At 35.9% G+C, this 13,687-nt stretch overlaps 1 protein-coding gene across 5 annotated transcripts in view; it reads right to left on the reverse strand.

Moving 5' to 3' along the window:
• The window catches only part of EYA1 (EYA transcriptional coactivator and phosphatase 1), an 83,309-nt gene that overhangs the window by 38,473 nt on the left and 31,149 nt on the right, over positions 1-13,687 (reverse strand). For 4 of the 5 annotated variants that reach the window (XM_009995567.1, XM_009995565.1, XM_009995566.1 and 1 more), the window contains 2 exons: positions 4,090-4,229; positions 2,943-3,026 (listed from right to left, as the gene is read on the reverse strand). In XM_009995567.1, the coding sequence (XP_009993869.1) occupies positions 2,943-3,026; positions 4,090-4,229 (224 nt within the window). Of the gene's footprint in view, positions 1-2,942; positions 3,027-4,089; positions 4,230-8,481; positions 8,486-13,687 lie in introns of all 5 variants that reach the window. The other variant, XM_009995568.1, reaches the window with a different exon arrangement.

Genomic DNA, 13,687 nt, shown 5'->3' on the forward strand with positions numbered 1-13,687 from the left:
GACCACAGTATTCTAGTGCCAATACTGAGATGTATTTCCACCTGCTTCAAAGTACTAAAGAAGGGCTCCAACTTTTTCCAAATTCCAAAACTTAATCAGCTTACATCTGGTTCAAAACCTAAGTTGTGAAGTGTCAGAAGCCCTAATGTCAATAAAGTAATTGATAACTTGATATTAGATCAATAGATCTCTTTCTTTACATATTACAAAAACATTGCCCAAAGCAAATGAAATGTTTTGTCTCTTTTTCTACTTTTCTGGAAGTATGAATAATTTTCTTATACAAGTTTCATACATTTCCATGAAATTTACAAAATTCAAATCACCCTTAAATAAATATGTAGCAGTTTATGCAATGACTGCACAACCTGAAAAACAAGGGTATTATTTGTTCCAACAAAGCTGAAGGACAAAAGCAGGGAGAAAGTAGAGCCCAACAGGAGCAAATGGAGAGCAGGTGACAAAAACAGATGAGAAAGGAAGAACATATAGAAAAGGGTGGCATAAGCAAGAAGTTATGAGGAAGGACGTAGAGAATAAGGAAAAGAAAGTCAATCCCTTCAGCAGCAGGGCTGCTCATCATTCATAGCCATTCACCATGAAACTCACTCAGGCATTATGAAAAAAGCTGAATGCCAAGTTGCTAAATCCTCTACTATTTAATTAGGATAATTTTGTTTGTTTGAAGATCCAGCTTTTGTATTTTAATGATTATGTAAGCAGCTTAGATTTAATTTTTTAAAAGGGCATTTCTAACCCTCAACACAGTGCAGAAACACATGAGAACATAATGATAGATCACTCAAAAAGCAGAACAGAGGTTAAAAGTACAAAATTCACCTCAACAATTTTATTTTTCAGATTGAATTATGATCTGGATTTCTGATTTTAAAGGCCAGAGATCATTAGGAATCACTCTCTAAAAAGATGCACACCTTCCACTGCTGCAAATAAACCCTATAATTCTTATATGACAAATACATGTTTTAGCATGTTTACTTTGAACATTTGACACTACCTTCCTCTAATGTCTATGGAAATCATTGACAGTTGTCTGAAGCTGTCAATAAGCTAGGAGAAATTATGACATGAGTGAAAATTCAAGAAAACAAAGCAAGAATGGCAGACTTTCATGACTGAGAACCAAGGACATACACATTGCTCTCCAGAAGACCAAAAAAGGGGTTTCCTGCCCCCACAGCATAGGTACTAATGCCCTCTTAACATCAACGGTTGGTTGTTGTTCAGCAATGCAGAAGTATTCAGCCACATGCCATGCAACCAGAGCTGGCCAGGCAAAAGCTCAAGTAAACACTGCCAACACTGGTGGAGGTGCCATCACGAGTCACCCACCTCCTTCAGCATATATATTTGTATCTCTTTGGAGCTGAATACTAGCCACTTTCCTCAACCTCAATCATCCACAAAGAAAGGTGTTTATGTTCAGGCCTCAATTAATGAAACCATTATAGGGAACTAGTAACAAATGGAAAAAATGTGCTTGTAAAGTACCTCTATGGTAATTACTAATTAGGCTTTTCCAGTCCTCTTGCTGCCGAAATGCAAATGGTGACATTCTGTTGGCACCAAAGTCTTTTTGTGAGCACTGAGGTTTTTTCTTCTCTTTCTGAGCTTTGGCACTATTGGGGTGCCATGCAAAAGCTGGATTTGGAGGGAGTTTCTCTTATGTTCACAGAAGGCTGAGAAATGGAAAACTTTTTGTACATGTTTAATACTGTTTAATGCTACTGTCTATATGTGTCCATACAATAACTGACAAAACATTAAAACTTTAGTGGTTTTTTACTACCTAAATAGAAACTACTAACATGTAGGAAACCAAGGCTGCTGAATTAGCTTACTTTTCTGACACATAACAAAAAATTTATTATATTCCTACAACAGGTGAGCTCCTATTACAGCAAACACTTTTGAAAATTCACCACACCTGAACAAGCAAGAAAAGTTGCAACGAAGGACTGTGTTAGATTTTTATAATGCAAAAAGGCTATTAGGAGGAATTAAAAACCTGACCCAGGCATGGACTGAATCAGTAGTAGCTTTGCCCTTCATTCAATTGGATATGGAGGATAACCTTTAGTGATAAATATAAACTTTACAAGACAATAGGGTGATTACATTATGGCCAATAAAACTGAAGAATATGAAGAATTTTTAAGGCTACCAAATAAGCACATTCTAGTTATACCTCATATGAGGTGCATATGAAATGGCACAACAGATTTAGCACAAGCAGAGACATCAGCTTTCAAATACAATCCTAAAAAGCAGTTTGATCTCACAAGGGCATTCCATTCATAAACTATTCTTATTCACCTAAGACTGTTTCTCTTCTGAGAATTACCAAAGAAACCCACAGCCTGTAGACATATTCATCAGTTTAGTTAAGATTTATAGACTGTGCATAACAGAAAGTTTTGACTCATAAGCAGACTTTCAAAAACATCAGTCAATATGTAGACTAAAACAAGTTAGAGCAAAAAACTTTAGACTAATCTGTCTGTGTCCAAAAGTATTCTTCCTCTTGCCTTCTCAATACAGAGCACAGTCCACTGCTGATCACTCAGAAGTAAAATGTTATTTTAGCAATCACTTCTGGAAATTTCTTCACTCTCTGAGGGAAGCTAAACCTTTGCAGATTTTAATGATATCAACAGGCTTCAGACACTCTGTAGCTACAACCAAAACCTCAAGCGGTCAAAGTATTACTCCCAATGCTACTTAATTATTTACTGAATATAAGAGCTCAGTGAGTTCAAAGAATGGACACGTGAAATGACTTTACTCCTTGATTCTGTATATCTTGAAACACCAGTATAATTTTGCCATTGAAAAATCAACTCATGTTGTGGTGTTCCTTATGTAGCAACCATAAACCAGCAAATATTACTGAAAATTTCCATCAGTTTATTGACACTTACCCTTCCATATCTGTTGGCATAGGACCCTGTAAGCAAGGAATGGAAAATGATGATTGTCTCATCCAAATCCCAAATGAATACTCTCTGTAAAAAGAGAATCAAATCAATGTGTTCCTTTGTGAAGCTCATACTTGAAATGGAAAGTTAAAATTTGAATCAGTAAGTGCACAAATGAGAAAATTTTATTGAAATGGTCACGTATTAAAACTATAGTTTCTTTGCCATATATTGTCAGAACTAACAAGTTTTTTTTCCAAAATATGGTAATACAATCTGTTAGCTTTTCACTACAATTGCTATTATATCAAATGATTCTATTCAAATAAAATTATTATTTTCAAATACACACAGAAAATAAGATATATGATGCATTATTTTTAAGTCAGATGTGAGATATAAACTGAAATAAATTAAGAGAAGCCTTTGGAAACTGAATCTAGGTTTGAAGTCTTACAAAACTAAGTTCATATAGCTGCTCTTGAAAATGACATCTAAAAACCAAATAAAGCTAATTAATGCTAAGCACTTAGATCCCCCTAATCTATGTTAATTTTTCATTGAATTTAGGCATCTGAAGAATTAAAGTTATTAATTTAGATGTTGCATGTGTAAGAATTTATGGCATCAGTAAATAATTCTTCTGCTCAGAGTGAATGGAAAATATGTGTTTAAAGTTGTCCTCTGACCACACACAAAATGATATTTTAATGAAAAATAAAGTGTTCAAACACAAGTGTTTCAAATCCTACTGAGATTGTATTTCCCATTATGAGAAATGGGCTATGCTTTTGGAAAGGAAAAGTAATACAGTGTGGACACTCATAGCTCTGGTGTGTCACTAGAGATGTGTTCTCAATACAAACTGTGGGCCACTGAGGGGAAAGAGAACATAGCACAAGAGAACAAAACCCACTATTATGCTGGACATATCTCCTGTCCAAACCCAAACCTTTCTCTGACTTGGGAAAAGCTTGTTTTTTGTTTTGGCTGGTTTTTTTAGTTTGTTTGTTTGTTCTAATCAAAAGGAGAAATAACCCCCCAATATTTTTCAGAGACAGAACACTTTATTTTTAATATGTAAATTGTAATTCTCTCTGCAAAATAGTGCTGAGTCTGTAACAGCTCAACGACATATAATACAATGTACCTCTAGATCCGAGTCAGGTGGTGGTGAAGGATTATTGTTTCTTCTGCCACGTCCACGTGATTTCCCATCTGAACTACGACGTAATCTATCTGAATCTGAATCTTTAATGGGTGTTGATGGACTGTGGATTGTACTGTATTCTGCTGTAGTAAAGAAATGACATTTTTACCTTTCAGTTTAAACTTTACATGTTCAACTTACTTGCTTTTTACATTTGAGATTAAAATCAGGATATTCACTAAAATGTTTCAACTAAAATAACTAAATCTACAATGGTAAGTGGCAGTACTGAAACATAAATTAATTAAAATGAGTTCAAGTTATATGTGAAAACAGAGAGATAAAATATTTCAGGAAATAAATTTAAAAAGAGTAAGCAAAAAACATAAATAAATCTTCATTCCTTCAAATAATAGTGAAGATCGTGTTACTTCACAGACAAGTTTAAACTCTAAATGAACAACTGTAAGGAATATCAGCTTTTTTTAAAGAATTCTACATTTTCAAACACGCTTTAAGATAACCATTATGATGACTGGTAAGAAACAAAAACATCCAGATGTGAAAAAGAATAGAAGAGAAACTGATTTTTTTTCCAAATTGCCTGGTTGCAGACTCTTTACTTCTAGATCGCTAGGTCTGAGTCAGATGAATAGAATTCATTCTAAATATGGCACAGAGTTCTTTTTTTCCCAGGGTAAGTTTAATTAATAAACTTTGAACACACGTAAACTACAAAGATGAAATTCATAGTCTTCTTCAAAGGCTTACTCAACACTGAACTTTTCCAATGAGTACCTTCAAGACAGGATAAAATTCTTTACAAACAGTACTGTATGCAAATTATTATGCTTCAGCAAAACCTGTTTACTAAAATAGTTGCTGTTGTTGAATTGATAAAAAAGAATGAGGATTTACATACGTAGGAATAACATTTTTCCTGAAAACATGCTAAGTGGAAGAAGTTTTGCTGTTCTTAGCATCCATAGGCTCAGTAACATTGCTTGAACATTAACAAAGCAGAGACACTCAGCATAAATTATCCTTCCTAACTCATTTAACTAGAAGTACCATACTCCTCAGAAATACAACAACACATTTAAAAGTCTTTTTTCAAGACTCCCTTTTACAGTGTTAAGTTTGCAGAGAAAAGACTTTTATTTTGACACTTAGCTTTTGGGGTTTTTTTTTGTTTGGTTGGTTTTGGTTTTTTTTCCCTAAAGTCCCCTATTTTGGTGAAGGTAGCTAGAATTTTCAGCATACAATATATTTATAAATTTCCCTTCTCAGTTAACATTAGCTATTCTTTCAAGTTCAGCATACATGGATATTTGTATCAGTATTAATTTATTGTTTAATCAGCCTAGGCCATGGCATTAGAGTTTGAACAGACAGGCATACTTCTTACACAAGTGACTCTTTCTCCTAAAAAACATCCTGGTGAGGTCAAAGGTTAGATTAAGGAAGAGATTCTGGACATCTGTGTAACACCACATATTCACAATTAGTCAAAATAATAATGACTATTTGTGCTGAATTAAAGGAAAAGGTCTTGAAGTTCTTATGTTCAGCCTTTAAATCTACACTTAATGGAAATTAGTATATATTCTATATTACACATTATACTTTTACCAGAGTATATCAGTCTGCATTAATCAAAGCAGAACAACAAGATGTAACTCAAGGTATAAAAAAGAATTTTAAAAAAGGACTTCCCCTATACTTGAAAGAGTGATTGTGTATATACGCCAAACAACAAAAAAAATCATCCAGCTACAGCAGTCTACATAACTAAAGACAGAGGTTTAAATGTTGAAAACTGTGTACATTCCAATAATATACCTATTTTCCAATGACAATGTACATTTCAGAACTTTTATTTAAACTAATACTTTGCATGCTGATTGCTCTTTCACTCCCTGTAGTAAAATATAAGTAAGAAATCATAACTCAAATAGTACAAATTTTCCCAACCTTTCAAGCATAAATTATTTTATCTGCTCTACATTATTTTTATTATTAAAATCTTTAGTTTAAAAAAAAATAAATAAAGAAAACATTGCACAAAAATCTTTGAAATATACTATAACTCAGTAAAATTAACCAAACTGGAATTTCTTCAACAGGTATACTGGCCAGTGATGTTCTAAATACGTACTCTAAAATTCAGATGCAATGAAAAACTGCATTTCCTATTGACCAATGGAAAATAGGGTTGCTCTTGGTCTCTGACAGTATTTTTAGGAGTTGGGCTTTAGATCTCAGTATTAAAAATTCTTCTCACAGATGCAATATGCCTAAGAACCTTAAGTATTAATCTTGGAGTAGTACTACTAATAATATTAATACTACTAAATAAAATAGAGAACAGATAGCCTGGAGAAAGTATAAACAACACTTCATGACAAATAAAATCAAGTAAACCTAAAAGAGTGAGCACACAGAGCAGAGGGAAGAAAGTCTGTAAGAGCCATCCAGCTTTCCATTTTTGCAAACACCTTCATTTAAGTATCCTGCTATCAAAATTTCACAGGGCTGCAAATTTGCATGGAGGCTCATTTTCATCTCCGCTTCTCAGGTGCAAGTCTGAATGGACCAGACCCTCACCTGACAGAAAGACTTCCAATCCTACCTTTGGAGCCCCAGCTTGGCTAGGCACACCGTAGCCCACCCTTCAGGGGCCCACTGTACTTGCACTACTCTCAAGAAAGATTTGTCTGTCTTGCTCTTACAGATCTCTCTAGGCAATCTACTCTGCTGCTTAAACACCCGGACCATTAGAAACAAAACATGCAAGTTCAGCATTCATTACAGCAATTTCAGTTTCATCTGTGAAAGAGGGGAAAAAATTATTCCCTTCATGGAATTCACATGTATTTGAAGACTGTTCCCAGATCCTCTTTATTGTTCAGTTAAGCTTCCCTGATGACCCTGTTTCCCAGGCTTTGATTATTGCTATTTTCTCTCCAAAATGGACATAGTAATCCAAAGCAAAGTTAAGCAAAGTTTTACTTCCTATGTGCAACAGGCTACCCTCCCCTGGACAACACTTGGACAATTTGCATTTTCTGCAATATTTTCAACAAATGTTACTTTAAGGATCCCTCAATCATCTTCCTAACTGGTCATTTCCCAAGGACCTGGCCAAATATTGCAGGTGAACTGAATACACAGCAGTGCTAATACCTGAAGCTTCTGAGCCTACTCAGGAGACCAGTCAGCTCTGAACAGTGTGACAGATGGCAGTAACCAATGAGGGGAAACGTGACATAGTGTGTAAGAAACTTATTCCATGTATGTAAAGGGAAACCATAGCATGTACTCTTTGGATTAAGACTGCTCAACAGGGCAGCCTCCATGTGCATGGCTTGGTTATCAGCTCACTGTCCAATGGTTGCTCTCAGGTCCTCATAAGGAAACCCAATTAAAGAATCCAGTATCCAGCTGAGCCTTGAGCCTTGACAAGCCCAAGCCCTGACAAATTCTGAAGCAAGAAAAACAACAGTGGCTGTGGGTACTCGGTGTGCCACTAATATTTGGAGTACTGAGAGCAGTCTGCAGGGAAAGGTAGAGCCTGGAAGGGGCTGCCAACATTCCCCATCCCACATTTGTGCAGTTCATCATTCCTGCCTAAATGTATACCTCACACCTGCTCCTATTCAGATCACATCTCCATTTTTTGAGTTCTCATCTCGTCTCCAAAGAACTTGCAGCCCCTTTCAGCATGGTGTCATCTACATATTTAATAGGCAAACACATTCTGTCCCGTCATCTAAATGATTAATGAAAATGCTGGGCCCAAGGCAGACACTGAGGAATGCTGCTGTAGCCATCCTTCTATTTTAACAGCAAGCTCTCACTCACTTCTCTGTGGACACTGTTTTCTAAACAACTTTATATCATTCTGCTGTAGTTCCTGCTAGACTTCTTCAGCCTAGCTTGCTTATAAGACTGTTAAGTGAAAGATTTAACTGTCAGGGCAGCAAAAGCCTTGCTGAAGTCAAGATGTATAGCCACAACACACGTTATTGTTATGCCCATTACTCTACATTTGTTGATTGAAGGAGGTTAATTTGTTTAACCTCAGCTAACTTCGTAGTAACTGCCATAATTCAGTATAAGCCAAAGGGCATTATCCCATTTCTAAAGCATCAAATTAATTTTTATTCTGCTCCTGAGCATCAGAAATGCAGGAAAGTGTGGAGGAAAACACAGCCCTCTACATGAGTGGAAGAGGGATGAAGATCAGCTCTACACTGCCTGTCCCAGTACTAAGGCAAGACCATCACAATAAGCTGGCAGCAGCCACATTAAGCATAAGGAAAAGTTCAGAAAAAAGAATCATATAATGCGTCAGGTTGGAAGGGACCTTTAAAGGTCATATAGTCCAACCTCCCTGCAGTGAGCAGAGACATCTTCAACTAGATCAGGTTACTCAGGCCCCCATCCAACCTGACTTTGAATGTTCCCAGGGATGGGGCATCTACCACCTCTCTGGGCAATGTATTCTAGTGTTTCACCACTCTCATTGTAAAAAATGTCTTCCTTATATCTAGTCTGTTTCTGGGAGGTCATTTCATTTTAGAGCCAGCCTGACCTGCTGTTCTGAGCACCCTCAACAGGTGCTGGAGGAATTAGGAGCTGTCAGAGGAGAGCACCTTCCAGCTTAGTTTTGTCTGGAGGAACTCCAGCTGGGTGCTCTAGGACTGTCCTGCTCAGTCAAAGCTGTTTGCTTCAAAACAGACTCCTGCTTCAAATTAAAATGCTAATGTGGGCACACCCTAAACATACAAACAACAGCAGCTTTGGAAATCCCCTGAGATGAAAATATCTGGAAGCTGTAAAAGTGCTTAGGGCAAGACTAATACAAGCTCAGTCTGTCCTTGCTGCTCACTCAGTGCCTGTGGCTGGCCACTGTGACAGGCAGAGTATAGGGCCAGTTGATCCATCAGACTGGACCACCAAGGCCATTTCTGTGTGTTGCCTATGGCTTCATAAAATTATAACAACTTTGTAGTAAAAATTATTCTTCTGTACCTGTTAGCAGACAAATATTTTTTGGTTTCTCTGCTACGGCACCTCTCTGCACTCTGCCCTAGGCTGTCTGACACCACATGTTATGGGTTGCTTCTGCTTCACACACAGAATTCCATCTTGCAAACACTGACCAAGTGTAACAGGCCAAATCTTGACTTCTCCAGTCAGTAAGGAAAACATTCTTAACCCAGGTTCTACAAACGTATACCTCCTTTTCCATCGTACACATAATTATGAAGAATAAAATACATTTTCATTCTGTTTTACCTAATACTTCTGAACCATACTCTAGCAGACCTTCCCCTGTGCTACAGGGAACCATATTATTGCAACATGACATGACATAAGAATATACTTCCCTGTGATACATCATCATGGGCAGTTTTGTTGGTATGGTCCCATAGGACAATATTCCATCATCTCATAAATAAACTTCAATTATTTACGGATAGACAATACAGCCACAAAAAGACCACTTGCAACACTGCATTCTGTAATTCCTTTCTGTTTCTTATGGAAATGCTGCTAAGTAATTGCTGTGTTTTCTTACTATTGATTTCAACATAATATACAGAAATAGCATCACATGACATATTTGGGGGAAATTAGCTGTCCCAGAAATCCCAAAACTCAGTCTACCTCTAGGTAAATTTGATTGGCAAGTGTCTGGGTAGAACTCTTGCTGTTGACAAAGACATTGCAAATTTCATCATACTTTTCCCCTACTACACTGAAAGGGTATGCAAAAAGGAGTAAACACAAATTATCAGAGTAATCATATCTCATGTCACAATGTAAATCACATAGATGAGATGGGTCCAGGATAGCTACATTAGTCAAATGTCTCTGCAAACAGGTATGTACAAATATTTTTTATTTAGATTGTACCCAGATTACTAGTTTCCCCCCAGATCTTACACTTAATTTCAAATAAAGAGCTGAAATCCTCAGGCCAATGTTATTTCAACTCCATTATACTGGAATAAAAATAAAAGATACAAGTAGTTTTAATATGTCAGTCTCAGCTATGATTTTCTTACTTTTGCATAAATAAAATTTAACATAAAATTTCACTCTACAAACTTCTTGCTTTACTGCTTACATAAAACTGGACCAGGGTCAAACTATGCAGCTGAATCACATAGGTATTTGAGGAATATTTTTTTTTAACTTATCTTTAAAAAAATTACCACTACTACAGTCGTAAGTAAAAGTACTTGGTATGTATTGCAAGAAACACAGTAATGCCTGCTGACAGGATCATGGAAAGATGTCTTTAGTGCAGTTTTGACAAAATGTCAAAATCTTCTTCCTCTAAAAAATGAATCTAATGTTTGTCTATTGAGGGCTACTAGCATGCTATTATGAATTTGACAGAAAACTTCCACATTTAAAAAAAAATATTGGCAGAAAGACCAATTTATTTCAAGATTTGGGTGACTTACGATTGCATATTCAAAATAATTATAAAATATAATATTGTGTGTATTATGTAAACCAGTATACATTAGGTATGTATGACAACTATACTAGCAAGCCCTGCAGTGGTGCAGATTTTTTTTCTTCATCTTTCAATGTTGGAAAAAAAAAAAAAAGATTAAGCAATCTCATAATGGTCAGATAGCACTACTCTCCATTGTAGGCCTTTCTTCCTTACTCATTATGGTTTTCAACAATTTGAAATTGTTATTAATTTTAACCCTACTAAAAACAATTATGAACATCCTATTTATCTGCTAAAAAATCAATTGAGAAATGCATCAAGTTCTCAGGGTCAGTGTATCTTGTGACGGTGAGTCAGGCTACATATTGTTGAATGCAATACAAAGGAGTTAAAATTTGTACATTGTTAACATAAAAACAGGAGAACAACAGTTACCAGAAAAGTAAAACCAGTGCCATACATTGCCATACATTGCCATTCATAATTGCATCCAATCTCATTCCTGTTTTTACAGATTTTTCGTTGTGTTTCCTTCCTATGCAAACATATACTCTAGATTTACTCTTCATTTCTAGTTATGAAAAAGAGCAATTATTAGAACACCAGGTGATGTACTGTGAATATGGCAGTATTTCTTTCCACATAGGTATTAGTGAAAAGCTGCCTATATAGTCTATTTGCTGTGTTTCACTTTCCTGTCTCTTAATTTATTGTTATGAAATACGATCAGGAGAAAGTGTAAAAGTAGCTTTCCCTTCTGCAATACTAACTGAGTTACAGTGTTTAATGAAAAAGAAGTTTAGTCTTTAAGAGTAAACAGGTGACCTGTGGCTGAGAACAGTATTTGTTGGCTAGCACAGCCCTTGTGGGGTTTTTAATCTGCATTGTGAAGTATGTGAGTAATATGAAAAGAAAAACCAACTTCTCCTAATATTTTAAACACATTTGTTGCAAAATCCAAGAAAACTGAAAGAGATGAAATCTCAAGAACAATGCAAGTCCCTTTTGTGAGGAACACTGTTTACTAAATTACAGCATAATATGAAATAGAAGGATAAATACAGCTTTGTTGACTGCATTCTTAAAGAAAAATTTGTACAAATCAACAATTTTGTTACCAGCTGTGACAATGGAGTTGAAATATTGCAAAATAAAATTCCTAAAGCTTTAGAAAAAGTAGTCATAGTCATTTGCTATATAAAGTCTTAGAAATGCATGTTATAAATGTTCCTCTAATTATTTTAGAATATCAAGGTAGGCATAATGAATGAGGCCAAATTCCATCGGTCCAGGATTCATTTCAACACTGGCCAAATGAAGGTGACTAGGAAAGACATCATAAAAAGGACAGACACAAAGTCAATGCTAATTCACTCACTGTCTCCAGTGATCTTTTTGTGTCAAGAATTTCTAGAACTGAATTTGGTATCTGTGTAAATCCAATTTTTTGTTTGTCTAAGCAATGCTTGAGCCAGCATAAACCTGTTGCATTCACAACATCCTGCAGCAGGAGCTGCATGGCTTACCTATATGCAACATAAATAAATACTTCCTTTGGTTCACTCCGAACCTACTTCAATCAATTTCAACATCACTAGAGTGAATTTCTGCTCACTAGTCTACTTTTATTTTTTTATATAATTTCAATTATTATTACTTCTCTTAAACACTACAGACTACATGAAAAATCAGCAACTTGCTGTTCATATCAAGGATAATCTGCTCACACATGGATTGAAAGCTCATCCTAGAAGGAACTTAATATTCTGTTGTTATTCTGATGAAAAACATTTTATTCTGTACAGAGAAAGTTAAAATTCTACAAGCAGAAAAACAACTTTGAAAATGTTTACTTTTGAACTCAAGCATAATTTACAATGAAGTCTGAAGCAAAACACACATTAAAAATCTGAAGTGTCATACTGAGATATATTGTTTTGTTTAATAATGTTATGATTATGTCACTAGCAAAAATACAGCCTTCTGTTCACATGAAGGTAACAATAATTTGTATGTCTGATTTCCAGAGTCAGGGACTATCAGTCTCTGTGCAATCAATGACTGACATAGAAGAAATGTTTCAGATCCACCAAGGGAAGAGAAAAAAGAAATATTGGAAAATACTGGAAAATCTCAGATTCTGCAAGAATACTTGGACATCCTGGACTGCATGCCAAAAACCTGCATATTTACTAGGAACTGTGGAAAATCATAAAAGGATTATTTTCTATTTGGACAAGGAATTAAACATCTTTTAAGTGAAATTATCTGAGCTTTCTGAGTCTGCAAAGCTCTACTAAAAATATCACAAAAAGCACATAATTACTTTTTCTCTTTTCACATGTTTCTTACCAGACTCTTCTGCTTCACTTACTGCCCCAAATTCGTAGGAACTACATGTCTGTCAAATTATTTTGGTGCCTCTGTAAAGTCTGAAGGCCATTTTGTGCTTGTCCTGGCATAGTTCAGAACTGCACAGATTACATGTGTCTTTTTAAATACACAAGGTATCTAGGGATATCAACATCCAGTAAGAACAACTGCAATTCAGCAGCTGAAGCCCATCCCAATATAGGGGTACAGCAGCCTAATGTGATGGCTCTACACTGGTTCCAACCACCCCTCACATGCAGCATTCCAGTTGTGGTAAAGAATCAACAGCCCAACTTGACCAGAAATCTGACTAACTGTAAATAAAATCTGACTTGTTTGCTCCTTTGTTTTCTGTGTTTTTCAGCCAACTGCGAGTTTTTTCCTCTCTAATTTGTTTTTCACTTGTCCCCACTCCACCAAAATTCCCTTCCTCCGTGCTGATACCTCTTCTCTTTGACACCAGCCTTGCTTTATCTTCAAATAAAGATTTGGCCTCTCAGTCTAGGCCTATACCTTCACCTGGCTGTGACCATGTTGGTGAACAGGAACAGAAAGATAGCTTTCTTTACCTCCTCCTAATACAGAGTGGCCGATAGCAGACGCTTGCCTAAACATGTCCCTGCCTTGTACAGGCAGCCACCTCAAGATAACCCCACACCTACTTAAAGACTTGTTATTTGCAAACCATTTGAAGGAACTTCTTCAGAATTGTTAAATCAGTAACATAAATATATCAGGGAAAGA

The sequence above is a fragment of the Chaetura pelagica genome, unplaced genomic scaffold (assembly GCF_000747805.2).
Source record: "Chaetura pelagica isolate M959 unplaced genomic scaffold, ChaPel_1.0 scaffold83, whole genome shotgun sequence".
Lineage (NCBI taxonomy): Eukaryota > Metazoa > Chordata > Aves > Apodiformes > Apodidae > Chaetura > Chaetura pelagica.